Source organism: Notamacropus eugenii, chromosome 2, assembly GCF_028372415.1.
Source record: "Notamacropus eugenii isolate mMacEug1 chromosome 2, mMacEug1.pri_v2, whole genome shotgun sequence".
Taxonomy (NCBI): domain Eukaryota; kingdom Metazoa; phylum Chordata; class Mammalia; order Diprotodontia; family Macropodidae; genus Notamacropus; species Notamacropus eugenii.
In genome coordinates, this window is record NC_092873.1 from 360,182,785 (window position 1) to 360,200,395 (window position 17,611).

A 17,611-nucleotide genomic window follows, 5' to 3' on the forward strand; every position below is an offset into this window, starting at 1 on the left:
GTAATAACACCAATTTCCCATGGTCATTGTGAGGCTCAAATAAGATAATATTTGTAAAGTGCTTTTTACCCTATTTCCAATACCACTGCACCCAAGAGAAAAAAGAAGGAAAGAAAGGACACATATGGACAAAAATATTTTAGCAGCCTTTTTGTTATTGCAAAGAACTGGAAAGGTCCCCATGAATTGGGGAATGGCTAAATAAATTACAGAACATGAATGTAAAGAATGTTACTGTACCATGGGAAATTTTGAAAGAGACAGATTCAGAGTAATCTGGGAAGATTATATTCTGATATAGAGTGAAGTGAAAATACCAGGAAAACAATTCATATGATGATTACTATATTGTAAAGGAAAACAACTATGAAAGACTTAACAATTTGGATCAGTTGCAGAGAGCAATTGTGACTCTAGCAGACTGAAGACAAATAATGTTTTCCATTTCTTAGGAGAAGTGGTAAACTAGTGGCAGATGATATCAAAGAGGACAGAACTCTGGGCCTAGCATTGGAAAGACCTGAGTTCAAGTCCTTCTTCAGATACTTACTAGTGTGTAACCCTGAGCAAGTCACTTAACCTCTGTTTGCCTCAGTTTCCTCCATTGTAAAATGGGGATTATAATAACACCAACCTTACAGTGTGGTTGTGAGGATCAAATAAGATAATGTTTGTACAAGTGCTTAGCATAGTGCCTGGCACACTAGATTAGATGCTATCTCACCACTTATTCCCCCCCAAAATGAGACATTCATTCTTGTATACTTGCTGTATATACTGTGAATTGCAGTGATAAAGGTCTGACATCCAAGATATATAGAGAATTAACTCAAGTATATAAGTACCAGAGCAATTCCCCATGATCAATGTGTGCATTTGCTTTGTTTGACTGTAGTTATTTGTCATAAGAGAAGACTATGGGGCCATCTCTAGTCGTCCTGATCTATATCTGGCCACTGGACCCAAGTAGCCAGAAGAGGAAGTGAAGCAGGTAACCTTGCACAGCCCTCCCCCACTTAAATCCAATTCACTTGTAAGTCATAGCATCTTCTTCCTGATGTTGTGGTCCTCTTCAAGAATGAAGGACAAACAACCACAAGGGAAGACAAGTTTTTGGAGGAATGAAGACAGTTTTGGCATGTGGAGAATGGTAGTGATATAAAGAGAAAAGAACATGAATAAAACATTCAAAAGATATAAATCATCAAAACTACTTGATACTGTCTAAGATACAGAGGGGTAGATCAGTGGAATAAGTTGGGTACACATGACACAGTAGTCTATGACTATAGTCATCTACTGTTTAATAAACCCAGGGACCCCAGCTTCTAGGACAAGAATTCACTGTTTGACAAAAACTGTTGGGAAAACTAGAAAATAGCGTGACAGAAGCTGGGTATAGACCAATGCCCGACACTGTATACCAGAATAAAGTCCAAATGGGTACACGATCTAGATATAAAAACTCATACTATAAACAAATTAGAGGAGCAAAGAATAGTTTATTTGTAGATTTATGGAGAATGGAGGAATTTATGACCAAACAAGAGATAGGGAACATTATGAAATACAAAATAGATAATTTTGATTACATTAAATTGAAAAGTTTTTGCACAAATAAAACCAATGCAACCAAGATTAGGAGGGAAGCAGAAAAATGGAAAAGAATTTTCACAACTAGTATCTGTGATAAAGGCCTCATTTCTGAAATATGTAAAGAACTGAGTCAAATTTATAAGAATACAAGCCATTCCCCAGTTGATAAATGGTCAAAGGATATGAACAGGCAGTTTTCAGAGGAAGAAATTAAAGCTATCTATAGTCATATGAAAAAATGCTTTAAATCACTATTGATTAGAGAGAAGCAAATCAAAACAACTCTGAAGTGCCACATCCCACCTATCAGATAGGCTAACATGACAAAACTGGAAAATGATAAATGTTAGAGAAAATGTGGGAGAGTTGGAACACTAATTCATTATTGGTGGAGCCATGAGCTGATCCAATCACTCTGGAGAGCAATTTGGAACTGTGCCCAAAGGGCTATAAAAATGTGCATACCCTTTGACTTGGCATTACTGCTTCTAGGGTTGTATCCCAAAGAGATACATAAAAATGAGAAAAGGACCTACATGTACAAAAATATTTATAGCAACTCTTTTTGTGGTGGTCAAAAACTGGAAATCAAGGGAATGACCACCAATTGGGGAATGGCTGAGCAAGTTGTGGTATATGAATATAATGGAATACTATTGTGCTATAAGAAAAAACAAACAGGTGGACTTTAGAAATACCTGGATAGACTTATACGAAATGATGCTGAGTGAAGTGCGCAGAAGTAAAAGAACATTATACACAGCAACAGCCACAGTGTGTGAGGACTGTTTTTGATAGACTTAGACCTCCACAGCAAGGCAAGAACCTAAAACATTCCCAAAGGACTCTTGATGCAAAATGCCATCCACATCCAGAGAAAAGACTATAGAGTCGGAACACAGAATGAAGCAGACTACTTTCTCTTTTGTTATGTTTGGTTTTTTTTTTAGTTTTACTCATCGTTTCTCCTATTCCTTTTAATTTTTCTATGCAACATGGCTAATGTGAAAATGTGGTTAACAAGAATGTATGTGTAGAACCCGTATAAGACTGGATGTAGTCTTAGGGAAGGAGTGGAGAGGGAGGAGGAGAAAATTTAAAACTTGTGGAGATGATCATTGAAAATTGAAAACAAATAAATAAATAAATTTGGTTTAAAAAGATATACAGAAGATAGTTCAGAAGAAAGACAAACAGGACCCCTGACACATACTGGCTTTGTGACCCTTGCCAGCTCACTTAACCTCTCAATGCTCTAGGCAACAACTCTCTAAGAGGATAAATTGCAAGAGAGTCCTAACCATATTGGTGGATGGAGTTTCCTCTTCTGAGAGCTCCTTGTATCATGAAATCCTAGTTCCAGTCCCTAACCCTGCTGCACTTCCATTTACATTGTTGCAGTCATTGTTACATTGTTTTTCTGGTTCTGCTCACTTCACTTGTCATCAGTTCATATACCTTTGCTTGCTTCTCTATAGTCTTCATATTCATTGTTTCTTTTAACATGGTAACATTCGTGAACCACTATTTATTTAGCCATTCCAAATTAATTGCAATTTGCTTTGTTTCCAGATACCCGCTACTATGAAAAGTGCTACTATGAATATTTTCATGTCTAGGAGTCCCTTTCTCTTTATCACTGACTTCCATAAGGTATATGCCTGACGGGGCAATCTCCGTTGGAATCCTTTCCTAATCCCTTTTAATTCTCATGTCTTTTCTCTGTTGATTAGTCCCTATTTTTCCAATTTATAGTTTGTTTGCATGTAGTTATTTATAGGCTGTTCACATCGTTAGATTGTGAGCTCCCTGAGGACAAAGACCATCTCTCGCTTTTCTTCGCATCCCCAGCACTAAGTTCAATTCCTGGCATATAGTAAATACATAATAAATGCTGATTGGCTGGGTCAAAGTGTATGGCCATTTTTGTCACTTTCTTAGTATAATTCCAAATTGCTTTCCGAAATGGTTATGGGGAAGAGTATTTCAAGTGGGGAGAAGAACAAAGACATAGAGCTGGAAATAAATATGGCATGTCTGGGAAATAATGCTGATCTGCTTGGCTAGAGAGATTTCAGGCTGGAGGGAAGGGGGGTAAAGAAGATAAAATTACATTGAGAAAATGAAGGCTGGCTGTCTTGTTGTCAAGTGCCTTGACTGCCCAGATGAAATTTCCCTCTAGGCAAAGAGGAATCATTGGAGTTATTTAACAGGGCAGTAACAAGATGAAAGGGATGCCTTAGAAAGATTAATCTGGCAACAGAGGATAGGATGGATTGGGTAGGGAGAAAAACAGAACCTAGAGAGACCACTTAGAAGACTACTGTAGTAATGAAACCTGGAGGCTATCAGGGCTTGGGCTGGTCTGAGAGAGTGAAATGGAAATGTTAGAGGTGGATAAAGGGAAACATTTCAAAGCAAAAATTGACAGGCCTTAGTGACTGAATTGATTCAGGTGATGGAGGAGTCAAAGGTGACTTTGAGGTGTCAAGCTTAGGTAAGTAGAATAATGGGAGCATCAGTGACAAGATTTGTGTGTGTTTTTTAAAAAAAACCCACATCCTTTTTTTTTTTTAATAATCCATTGTCTTTATTAACAATACATTTGGAATCCTGAAAGACCAGACTGTTATTTCATAAAGCAATATTAATTTTTGTTCTCTATGAGAAAAATACTTTAGCATAAATAACTTAAACGAGAAAATAAATATGTAACTTATTCTTTTAAAAACAATTACTTTCATTCCTGCGTCAGGGTCCCACCTGGAGGGACTGCAAATGCAAGCTACCAGACCTGCAGGCTTTCACATTGAATACACTTATAAACACATTCATACCCATACACACACAACAAAACATTTTTAAAAATTATACAGAAAGAAATGTCCGAAAACGTTTCCCCAAATGATTTTTGGATTGTAGTTATTGCATTTTGTGGGTTTTTAGCATATGTACAGCAGTTGCATTTTTTTGTTTCTTTTTACTTTCCAATAATAATCTTTAAATGAAAAGAGCATCAACACATGTATGCATGGAGCTAAGCTATTTTCAGGATAGGAATGTGCCAGTGAACTACATGTGCATGAACCAGGCCTTTGGACTGGCTCATCTTTTACACTGAACCAACACTGGCCTCTGCCAAGAAGGCCTATGGGCACAGACCCTAGGTACTTGGGAGAAGAAGGGGGCTGGGTCACAAGAGAACTTTGCAGAGTTTACCATAAGAAAGAAAGTGTTAGGTCAGGAATAGAACTGTCCTTTTGGGAAGGAGGGCCATGGTTTCTCCAGTTGCTTTTCCCCCCAACTCCCTCATTCCGGGCTTACTCTAGAAAACCTAATACTGCTATTCCTTTCCTCCCCTGCTACCATTTTGTGTTGGGAGTTAGCCCATCTCCTTGCTCAGCTGACAATTCAGTGGTGGCTGAAAATTAACGGTTCACAAGCTTTGCAAACTATATTAACTTTCCCACCACCCCACTGCCGGGGAAGAATTTGCTTACAACTGAACTGGAAAGCCAGGCTGTGAAAGATATCGTCTCTCCACCCTCCTTCAACACTAGTGAACAGAACTAGGTTTTGATAGGAGAGAGAGATAATTTCATAGCTCAGATTCTCAAGGTTGCCTCTGTCCTTCAAGATCATCTGGTCCAAGTTCTTTCAGCTTCCTTTTTGACAGCTTGGTGTTACTTACACCTGAAAGACTTTCAAATGGAATTGGGACCAGGAGATAATGGAGGACTAATCTCATGCCACTTTCTTTTCTAATCAGTAGATCATAAATATTACTGAAGGTTGATAAGCGCTCTTTTTTAACCCCTGGGGTATAATAAGCAAGTTGGTGGAAGGGATGGGGTAGTGAAGAGACTCTCCCTTCCGAACTCCCCGTGGTAGTGGTGGTGGGACTGGGAGAGTCTCGATTGCCTTGGATCCTACCTACCCAGCTCTCTCCTTCCCAGAGAGAGAAGGGACCCAGCTGCCTATTCAAAGGCTGACAGGAGGCCCCCTCCCCTCCACGTCGCTAGGTCCTCTCCTAGTTGCCCCGTGGCCTGGCTATCCGTCTACCTCAGCCTCTGCCCTAGAAGATTCGGGCTTCGGAATTTGGGGAGACAGACCCTACCCTGAGCTTCAGGCAAGAAAACAAAACAAAACAAAGAAACAAAGACCCAGACGCCGTCGGAGGGTGACCTCGGCTCTGGCACGTCTTGGAGGGAGAAGCGGCCTAGGGCAGGGTCTAGGGGCTCCCTAGTAGGCATTCTCCAGCTCTGGCTGTTTGGATTTGCCGCTCCGGATCCGGGACAGCCGCGGCTTCTTGTTCTTTGGGGGCCGAGGGGCCTCCTTGCCGAAGTCCTTGAGCTCCGACTGGTTGTGGAAACGGGTGTAGCGCTTGCATTTGCAGGAGGCCACCACACGGATCTTGTGAGTCCGGGCCTCCTCGCCTCCCGGGCACAACAGCTGGATGCGCTGCGTGCGGTAGCGGTCGGGGATGCAGCGGTAGTCCGGGGCGCTCTGGCGCCACAACCATTTGCGCCCAATAGCATTGGGCTGCAGGTGCGCTGGTCCGCACTGGCCGGAGCACACCAGCTCCGTGACCGGCTTGGCGCTGCGACAGGGCCCGTCGGTGATATAGCGAGTGAAGTGCAGCTCCCGGCAGCTGTAATCCGAGGCGTCTGGGGGGACAAGGGGAAGGAAGATGCTAGTGACTCCCGAGAGGGGAGGGATCTGGGCTAGAAGCTCCCATGACCTGGTCTAGCCAGCTGCCTTAGACTGCATGCACCGAGCTCTGCCCTCTCCCCACCCCCCACCCCCCACCCCCACCTCAACCCCTAGGAGCCTTTTCCTCAACCTATCCTTCAAGTCACATTCTTTCTTTTGGGGTCAAAAGATGCCCTGCACTTTGACCTGTGGATGTTGTAGAGTTATCAATGCCTACATATTTGAGTTTTTGAGATTAACTGGATGGTCCCCCAAATCGTCTTCAAAAAGTCCTGGAGTGGGGGCAGCTAGAGGGTGAAGTGTATAGAGCACTGGCCCTGGAGTCAGGAGAACCTGAGTTCAAAAGTGGCTTCAGACACTTGACAATTTCTAGCTGTGAGACCCTGGGCAAGAAAAAAAAGGAAGTACTGGAAACAAACCACTTTGGGTCACTCAAACCAGCTAGTGACACCTGTCTCACTCACTCTGGCTTAGACAATTTTCTGGGCTCAACAAACCTGATTTGCCCTTGTTTGATTCTGGCCTGCTCCTAAAATATTCCTTCCCCCAAATCCTGAGTAGATTTAACTTGAGAGTCACTCCTGTCAGATAGAGAAGGGATGGGGAAGGATTATCGAGGACAGAATCCTAGCACTGGTTTGTCCAACAGATGTGGGAAACATGTCACTAGAAAAAAGAGAGGACTTTAATGTTAACTGTTGGTGTGTGATGAGCATTCCCCCTCCACACACACTTAAATTAGGCTGCATCCCCTAGGTTTAAAGGCACCAAAATGCCTCTGTTCCTTTACAGGCAGTAACATACCAAGGTAGAGAAAATCCAGCCTTGTTTATTCTGTCCTGAAAGTCTCTCAGGAAACCAAGACAGGGAAAGGAAATCATTATGGTCAAGGGAACCAACTGGACTGTTGCAGGGGAACAAGGCTGGAAACAGGTACTGCTGGCTGTGGCAATGGGGACTGAAAGTAGGGGACAGGAATGGGGCTTTAGTAACAGTCTAGGCCCTGTGGATAAACTTGGTAGGGAAACGGGAGAGTTTTCTATGCCCTCTAGGAGAAACACTCAAGTTTCAAGTCCCAGGGTTGAATGAAGAAAGCACGGCATTCTTTCCAAGTGTGGGCATCTTGATGACATAGTGGACGAAATATGCCTCAGACACTTTCTAGCTGTCAAGTAATCTCTCTTTCTCCAAGAAAGAGGTTTTAATAGTACCTATCTGATTGGGAGACTGAAATAGGTAAAATGCCTTGAAAAAACATAAGCTAATATCAGGAAAGGGATATGAGCTCTGACTAAAAAATTGTCAGCGATTGGTACAGTGGAGTCAGAAGAAAAGGGCTCAAATCTCTCCTTGGAAGCTTATTGCCTATGTGACCTTAAGCAAATCACTTAATCTCTCTGGGCCTCAGTTTCCTCATCTATAAAATGAGGATGTTGGACTAGATAGCTTGTGAAGTTCCTTCTAGCTCTGGATCCGTAATCTTTAAGTCCCTAGTAACAGAGAGAGCCTTACCAAAAAAAAGTCTGAATCCCAGAGGAAGCTGGGATGGTGATGCTTTCTCTGTGGGATAACCATACCTCCTGCCTCTGGGCAGAGCCCTGAACTCTTCCAAACAAAGGGCAGCTGAACTGACTACTGAGAGAGACTGGAGGTGGGAGGAACTGATGAAAAATGGTCCTCAGGACTGGAAAGCAAGAGGGAAAGAGAACGCCTTCCCCCAAGACTATTCCAGAGGCCCAGAGGCACCGAGCCAGAGAAGGGACCTGTGGGCAGAAGTGTTAGCTTTGGCTCCAGCATGCTTTTATTTGGTTTCCCCCATCAGGTTGTACTCCTAGTTAAGAAATGGGGTTGCAGCATGTGGGGGTGGCCTATGTTTGCCTGGAGAAAGAGGCTTCTAGGGCTAAGAATAGTGCTGCCCAGTTTAGGCACTTCCTCTGCAGAGAAAGTGGTGGTATTTTAAGTGGTAGGATCTCAGCACAAGCGTTGTTTACTTACGTAAACCCAGAGGTTCCTCCCCCATCAAACCTTAGACTTGTAAAATCTGTAAAATGGGTATAATGACATCTGTAGCACTTACCTCACAAGGTTGTGATGATAAAGCAGTTCATAAGTACACTAAAGTGGCAGTTACTATTATTCCCAAAAGGTCCTTTTGGAGTTTGGACTACATTGGGCAGAATTCGGGAGTCAGTTCCTGCCCCAATTAGTCTATAGACTCTTCATTCTCAGGAGCTGGGACTTATCTTCCCAGTCCTGTTTGCCTTTTGCCCAGGGGAGATGAGATCCAGAACGATCTGGGCTCTCCTTTCCTGGAGATCTCTTTGAATAATCTAGATGAATTCCCTTATCACAAACACATGTGGGAGAGAAACTCCTGACAAGCCCTTCTCTTCCACATGAGATGATGGGTTTGTCTGTGGCTGACTTCATAGGACCTTTACAGCCCCAGTCTTTATTGTTCTTTACTTTTAGCCTGAGAATCTCTCCAGTACCATTTCCCTCTGACTTTGTAGTCCCAGATTAGGTTTGAGAATTTGTTAAACAGAACACAAACCAAGATGCCCCATGCCCCCTGCAGATGCTGTTCAAAACATCTTGGTGCTATGGGGGAACCAAGAAGTCAAGGAAGCCAGGAACCAGGACAAAAAAAACCCTTTCAAGTGCAAAAAGGTTGCTCTTCTGACCTTGCTAAGAAAAATCTGAAATGCTCACTTAATACTGGATCATTAGGGACAGACCCAGGTGCTCCCTTCATACTCTCCTCCCCTATCACCAGCTCACTGAGCCAGAGTTTTAAGGTAGACGTTTCCTTTCCACTCTGCTTGTAAGGAAATGTTTGTTTGTTTTTTTTGGCGGGGGGGGGGGGAGGGAAGTGTTTTATTTTGTTTTGTTTTGCCCTGCTGCTTACACTCCTCTGGTCTCTTTCTGTGCTTCTCAGAAGCTGAGCCTCTGGCTCCTCTACTTTGCCCAGATTGTTGCAAAGTATAATGGGTAAAAAAAAAAAAAAAACTAACTCTAAATTTGGAATCAGAGAACCTGCTATTTACTACTTGTGTAACCTTGGGCAAGTTATTTCACATCTCTGGGCCTTGGTTTCCTCATATATAAAATGAGGACGTTGGGCTGGGTGGCCCCTGAGGTTCCTCCCAGCTCTAAAGTTCCTATCACCACTTATATTCCTTTTACACCATCCTCACCACCAACTGATAATTACAGCTGTGAAGCACATCTGTCACAGTCACTGTGTCCTGCCCTGCCTCACACTGCAGTGGCCAAATCCTGCTGCTGCAGGTAGCTTCCCCTGTCAGCTCCCCTGGAGCACTTAGTGGGTCTAAAAGAGAGGGCTATCTCCCCTATTCTTTAAAAATTCTATTAAAAAAGTAAATTTGGCAACTTCTCCAGCTCCCAGACCACCCAGGGGCAGTGGATTGGGGGGTAGGGGAGCTATGGTACCACTTTCTTGGTTAGGCAGAGCTGGGCACTCCCTAGAGATGGGAAGAACTATTTTCCCAATATCACTAATGGTTCTGAAACCCTGCTGATGATAACTTAGCATCCACAGAGAGGGGCCCTCCTATTGGACAGCCTTCTTCCCCTTCCTTTCTTTAGTCATTGTACTTTGAATACCTTTGGGCTCCAAGGGGTGGTGTGGGTATCTCCCTCCATTCTCCGCCCGGTTCATCGTCTTGTTATTGTTGTTCGACAGGTCAGGCGGAGGCTCGGGTTGCTCACTGAGCTCAGGGATGATCTCGGTGGCATCATTCTTGAAGGCCTGCCACCCTTGTACAGAGTGGAAAGCAACCTGGACCAGCAGGCACAGCAGGCAGAGAACTACAGGGAACTTCATGGTGCCAGCTAGGGTGGGGGCAACCAAACCTTCAGCACTCACAGGCTCCAGTCCTTCTCTCAGCACTTTCTCCTTTTTTAAATCCCCCCTTGCTGCTTTACCAGCCAATGGGGACACAGACAGAGAAGGGCCAGCCCCACATTTCACTTGGGGGAGGGGTGGTAGGAAGCTGAGAGGGAAGGCAAAGGGGTGTGTTCAGAGCCACCCCACCCCACCACTTTTCTCCCTATGCTCTCCAAACTTCCAAATAGCTCTAACCTCTTTCCAGGTGACCTGGAATGTCTGGGTGCATAGGCTGCAGATCTGCAAGGAAGAGGGGCCCTTTCAGCACCTAGCCCTTGGAAACAGCTATTTCTTAGTTATTCAAAAGCTGCTTCATGACTGCTGACCTTCCTGGACCTCTTTATACTTCTCAAAACAAACTGGAGCCCTGTTTAACAAGCAAACTTCCCAGTGTCCTTGAGGAGGATTTGGGTTCAGTCAGTCCCTCTTTCCCAGTGTGTGTAAGTTTAGAGAGCTGTCATCAGCAAATCCAAATCACTTACGGGGTGTGCATCTGCCCCCTCCTACTTGTAACTTGTACTCCCCTTGAAAGAAGAGAGAAAGGAACTCAACGAGATCAGTTGCAAGCCCTGAAAGCTTGAGGCTTTAAAACAGTACTGATAGATGGTCTAATAGAAGAGACTGCAGGGCTTGGAATTCAGAAAAACCTAAATTCAAATCCTGCCTCAGAGACTTCCTAGCTCTATGACCCTGAGTAAGTCACTTAACCTTTGTCTGCCTCAGCTTTCTCGTCTGTAAAATGGGGATTAGAATAACAGCACCCACTATACAGGGTTCTTATAAAGAACAAATAAGTTAACTTGTGAGTTTGTAAGCCTTAAAGTGCTTTGTACAGTATATAAATGCTAGTTATTAGTATTATCATTACCCAGAACCGGTGGGGAGCCCCTGGTTCACAGCGTTTTTCTATCTTAATCAGGAAGGCATGAGGAAACTATAGGGAAGAAGAGACTCCTCTTCAGCATGAGAAGTGATGTCTCAGAGATGTTCCTGATTTTCATCTAGAGCAGTCTGGTGAAATCTATGCATCCCTTCTCAGAATAATATTTTTAGATATATAAAATAAAATGCATGGGATTACAAAGAAATCCAATTATGTTGAATTACAATTATTAAAATATTAAAAATTATAAGTTCATAGGCCCCCCTCCCCATCCCAAGCCCATGGACCCCAGGTTACTCCCAAGGACTCCATATTTATAAGTTTTTTCCTGAGTTCCAAATCATGGTTCATAGTTCTTGGACATGTCAAACTCCTTCCATAAGTAGGAAGCAGCTTGCTTGGCAAGAAAAGAGTTGGATCTGGAATCAAATTCCAGCACCTGTATTACTACATATAACCTCTCCATGCCTTGGTTTCCTTATCTGTAAAATTACCAAAGTGACCTCCAAGTTTTTTTCCAACTCTGAGTCTGATCTTATGATTTCCCCACACAACCAGTGCCTCAGAGAATGAAATGTCTAGGACAAAAGTTCTTTCTAGACTAGAAGAAGGTTCCCATCCCCATAATCAAAGTTGGCATTTATGTTATCATTCTAAGGTTAGCAAAATGTGTAACATTCATTATTATATTGGCACTACACAACCATGGAGTAGGTTTGGTTATCATCCTATTTCACAGATGAGAAAACTGAGGTATTTAACCAGCTTCCCCAGATCACACAGCCAGTTGTCTGATGTCAGTTTTAAACTAAAATTATTCCAACTTCCTAGGAAGTCAAATGCAAATAATCTCAGAAAGTTTTGTTTTCAGACCACATTTTCTGAAGGAGAGGAGGAAATAAGTCCATTTACTCAGTCAGGAACATGACAAGATTTTTTCTCAGTCTCCCCTTCTGGTCCAGGCTCTTTCTTCTCATATCCATGTCACTGCAGCTGATCCATTTCCCTTAGCTCCTCCTCCAGGCTGAACCCACCTCCACTAACCCCTCGCCCCAAGTGAAGAATAAGCTTGTAACTGGATGTTGAAGCATCAGAAGGGCTAGGAACAGAGAAGACAGTTGCAGACTGCTCCTCACCTCCCAAGGCAGTGTAGCATGCAGGGCATTTACTTGGGGAGGGTGTGTATAGCTTCCGGCCTTAGTCCAAATTCAGCCATTGCATCCTTTCCTACCTGCCTCAACTTGCAAAGTCGGTCGGTCCAAAGTGCCCTCTGCCTCTGTTCCACCTTCTCCAGATCAATCACTTAAGGTGCTTGAATGCTGTTTCCCTGACAGTTTTACAAGACAGACAGAAGCCCCCTCAGGAAGGAGTTTTTCCCATACCTGTTTCCCAAGTTAGTTTCCTGTAGGGAAGGTGAAAACAGCTGTTGCTATTATTGGGGGAGGGAGAGGTGGAAGAAAAGATATCTCTACCTGGTGGAGAAGCCTTACAGAGCCTGCCCTACCCCCTACTCCCACTGCTCTTTACCCATGACTCCCAAATGGAAATCAGACAGTCAGAGGGTCTGGGTTCAAATCCCATCTCCATCCTCCTTGTGTGACCTTGTACAGGTTAGGTGACTTCTCTGTGCCTCAGTTTTTCATCTATGAAAAGGGGAAGATTGGACTAGATTATGATGATAATACTAGTTGGTATTTATATATTACCTCTCATATTTGTAATTCTACCACAAGAACTTCACTTGTTTGGACTGAGAAATCACCTTCTGTGAAAATGCAAGTGGCCTCAGGAAGGGCAAAACATTAAGCCACTGAACTTCATTATCAGCATCTTTCTGTGAATTAATTTTTAAGTCTAGTATTGGACTAGATACTCTCTCTCTCCATCTCTTTCTCTCTTTGTCTCTCTCTCTGTCTCTCTATATGTGTGTATATGTGTGTGTGTGTGTGTGTGTATAGTGCTGCCTACTAAATAAATATATAGCTAAAATGCTTTCAGATTTGCAAAGCATTATATATGCATGTATGTTTGTGTGTGTATATATACTGAAAGACCGAGAGAGAGAGAGAGAGAGAGAGAGAGAGAGAGAGAGAGAGAGAGAGAGAGAGAGAGAGAGAGAATCATTTGATCCTTACAACCTAGGAAGGTGGTGCCTTTATTATTCCTATTTTGCATATGAGGAAGCTGAGCCTGAAAGCATCTAAGTGACTTGCCCACACATAGCTAATAACTGGGTGAGGTAGGTAGGATCTGAAGTCAGATCTTACTGATTCCCAAGTCCAGCGCTCTATTTACCATACTACCTTGTGGCCACTGAGTGCCATTAGATGATACATGAATTCCTTTCTAGCTTTGAGTTCCTGTGAAGCACCTTCAGCCTTCCTTACCTTTGCCTCAGGACTGTGGTCATGTTAACCCTATCAGGTCCAAAATAACTTCAATGTTTTGATATATTTTTTTAAAAATCCTTCCTATACTCCCCAGGCCACTTGTCTGGGCTAGAAAGGATAAGTGCCCAGAGCTCTCTCTACCTTAGGTGGCGTCTACCAAGTGAGCATTGGAGGCCAAGGAAAGTTATCACTTGAACACTCCTGCCACCTTGTGGGAAAAAGAGACGAGCAAAGTCTCTAGATAAGGGAACCAGAGCTACAGAAATACGGTAAAATGTTTTTGTTTTTGTTTTTTTTGTCCTACAAAACAATGGTAAACTACTACCTTCCTTACAATAGAACCCAGGGAAAATTTGGGGCTTGGGAGGTAGGAATACATAGCTAGAAGAGCCAACCCCATATATTAAAGGGCCCTGGTTTTGACCTTCTTTTCCCACATACCTCTTGTATTTGAATGAGAATCTACTATGAATCTAATGAATCTAGCATTAGAGCTTCATTTGTTTGGATTAAGAAATTGCCTTCAGTGAAAAATGCAAGTAGCCCTAGGAAGGGCAAAATACTAAGTCATTGAAAGTTGACTTTTTCAGAAATAGAAACATTTATTCAGTGTCATTACTCATTTAACAATCAACAGTATGGGTGTAAAAAATATCGACATTGAACCTTTTGTCGAAAGTGTAAACACTTTCTACTGAAAAGAAACTAAAATAACCCATTATACACTTAGTTACAAACACTTCTAGTGAGGTTTTTAAAAATTCACATTTGAGTGTATTAGTTTTTTAATATTAATTTTAAAGATTTAATTAATTTTTAATTTAATTTTAAAATTAGTCTTAATTTAATTGATTTTAAAAATTAATCTTTAAAGATTGAGTATTGGACTAGATATTCTCTAAGATCTCTTCTAGAAATCCTATGATCCTGTGGTCTCTTCTAGTTTAGCATAACTATGAGCAGGATTCAAATGGAAAGGGATAGGGGAGCCACTAGGGTATACAGCAGATAGGTGCTAAAGGAATACACTTCAGTGTATCCTCAGATCTAGCTAAAGTTTATGTTGCAACTAGATGGCCCAGTGTATGAAGGGAATCAGAAGGACTTCAGATCAGAAGGATCTGAGTTCAAATCCAGCACCAGATATTTACTATTTATGTGACCCTGGGCAAGTCACTTAACCTGTTTGCTTCACTCTCTTCCGGTGTAAAATGGGGGTCATAATAGCACCTAATTTCCAAGGGTAAATAAGAAGATCAAATAAAACAATATTTACAAAGTCCTTTGCAAACCTTGAAGTGCTATATAAATGTTATCTAGTGTTATTATGTACTATCATATATTGTGTGTGTACATATATAGTCTATATATGTAATATATATAGGCAATATATAATATCTATAAATGCACGATATATGTATTACATATGTAAATAGTATATGATATACTATTGTATACTGCTATTATAACTATTCTTGTTATTGTCGATATTTCTTTCAGATGGTCAGCCTCCAGTTCTTTAAGTGGATCTCAAGGTCTGATTCTCCTACCCCAGAGTCCCTGTCTCTGAAGAGGCTGTGGGCTTCCCTTCCATAGCCCGGGGTGCTTCTAGGCGAGCACATGGAGTCTCTGAGCAGAAGTGGGGTACATTGGTCCAGATATCTGCTGAGACCTTTTCCTACCTCAGCCTTACTTTGGTTACATCCATGAGAAAATCTCAGATCTCTGTAATAGTCCTAGATGTTTTGTTTCCCCATATAACATAACCATGGTCTTTGGTTTAGAGATTGGAAGTGATCTTAGAAGTCACATAGCATCCAGGGTTTCTTAAACTTTTTCCACTCATGATTTCTTCAGTGCTTCTTAAACTGTGGGTCACAACCCCTTATGGGTCCACAGTTTAAGAAACTCCCCCCCATTTTAAATTTGAGTGGGAATTGAACAGAGGAAGCCCCTGAACAGTTGATCTTCTCCTAGTTCAGATGATTTTACAGTTATAGGCTGTAAGAGACAGGTTATTATTATTATAACAATAATAGCTAGCATTTATATGTTTCATTAAGGTTGGCAAAGTACTTTAAAAATATTCAGAGACAATGAAATATTAAATTCTTAAATAAAGTAAATAAGTGTTCACACTTTGTTATCCCTATACAAGGTGAAAAGAAGTTTTTCAATCAAACTTTGTGGAATTAGAAGATGACTGGCCATTGGTGGCCCCCTAGTGTCCATTTAAAAATCAAGACACTGTCAAGGAGAATCACTCCAACTGTCCAGGCAGGAGACATTTCTGAGTAGAGTGTTCAGTCATTTTTCAGTCATGTCCTACCCCCTTTGGGGTTTTCTTGGCAAAGATACTGGAGTGGTTTGCCATTTCCTTCTCTAGCTCATTTTACAGATGAGGAAACTGAGGTAAACAGGGTTAAGTGACTTGCCTAGGGTCACACATCTAGTAAGTGTCTGAAGCTGGGTTTGAATTCAGGTCCTCCTGACTCCAGGCCTGGTGTTCTCTCCACTGCAGCATTTAGTTCCTGCTGAGTAAGATGCACTCAGGCAATTAAGAAAGGAGCCACATATGGAAAAAGAACCCAGCTATTGAGAGGGAATCATTCTTTGACTCTTGGTGAGAGGGCATTGCTTTCTTTTCTAGTCTTCTCTCTTCCCTTGTACTCTCGCTTTACCAACCCTATTGACCATGGTATCTTGCTACAGAACTACTTGTTCAGTAGGACTCACCATACCCAGAAGGGAGCAGGTCCAGTGGGTCAAGGCACAATAATAAAAATTAATATTTATATAGCACTATGCCAGGCAGGTACTATGCAAAGCACACTTTACAGTTATTATTTCATTGGCTCCTCATAAAACCCTGGAAGGTATGTGCTATAATTATTCCCATATTATAGATGAAGAAACTGAGGCAAACACTTAAATGACTTGCCTAGTAAGAGTCTGAGTCTAGATTTGAACTCAGATCTTCCTATCTACTGTACCACTTGCCTGCCATAGGACTTGGAGGTGCCTTGTGAAGAAAGAGCATTAACCTTGGTCATTGAGAGTTGAGATGCAGGGTAACTGGTGCAAGGAATCTAGGCGAGTGACCTACCTGGCAGAGAAGGGGACCGCATCAGGATGCCACATGAAGGGGAAGGTCATCAAGGACTGCTATGGTAGAGGTGGAAGTTGTTTAGGCTACATGTATTCCCTCAATATATGCCCCTTTACTGGTGTGCTCTATATGCCTGCTCTTTCCAACGATGCTGGGTGCATTTGTGAGAGGGTGCATGATAGTTTTAGGGGGGGGGTGGAATGTTTTATAGTTACTGTTCTCATGATGTGATCTCAAAAAAAACCTTGCTTTGAGCTAATTGTGTCCTCTGGCTAACTATTAAATGCAAAAACTTTAATGGAGGCTTATGAGCCATCGTTTTAGTAGTATGGACCCACTGTGTACCTTGAACCTGGGAAAGTCATCCCCCAAAGGACCAAACCTCTATGAGTTGGAAAAGGGAGACCTAGAGGGTATGCTACTTGTGTACAAGGAAACTGAGGCCCTGAGAGGTTATGGTTTACCCAGAGTCACATAGATACAAGTGGTGAGGTTATATGTATGTTGGTCTGAATACAGGTACTGAATTCTAGTAACAACAATGGCAGTCATGAAAACATAATTCCCCAGGACATCAGTCATCAGAATGAGGAAAATTATGTGTATCAAGATGGAGAGGCTGAGGAAGAACAGATTGCAGCTGAGGGGAAAATCTGTCCTTTTGTGAACTATGTCTATCTCTGTCTTACTGTTTCTGTATCTATTTGTCTGTCTACCTGTGTGTGTCTGTCTTTTTCTCTGTGTCTCTCTGTCACTGTCTGTCTTTGTATCTGTCTGTCTGTCTTTGACTCTGTTTCTGTCTGTCTTTGTCTGTCTGCCTGCCTGTCTGTCTATTTCTATCTCTCTATTACTCTCTCAGTCTGTTTCTGTCTGTCTGCCTCTATCTCTCTTTGTATATCTATGTGCCTGTGTATCTCTTTCTCCATCTGCCTATCTCTGTTTCTATCTCTGTCTGTCTATCGGTCTGTCTCTGTCAATATCTCTGTCTCTCTGTGTGTCTCTCTCTCTTT

General features: G+C 42.3%; 1 protein-coding gene across 1 annotated transcript; it reads right to left on the reverse strand.

Annotated features, from left to right (window-relative positions):
* Positions 1-4,412: 4,412 nt before the first annotated feature.
* Positions 4,413-10,201, reverse strand: SOST (sclerostin). The gene is made up of 2 exons (XM_072638558.1): positions 9,937-10,201; positions 4,413-6,263 (listed from the first exon to the last, which is right to left on the reverse strand). Exons 1-2 carry the CDS (start codon positions 10,154-10,156, stop codon positions 5,839-5,841), a joined length of 645 nt encoding a protein of 214 aa, XP_072494659.1. The 5' UTR covers positions 10,157-10,201; the 3' UTR covers positions 4,413-5,838.
* Between the last annotated feature and the right edge of the window lie 7,410 nt (positions 10,202-17,611).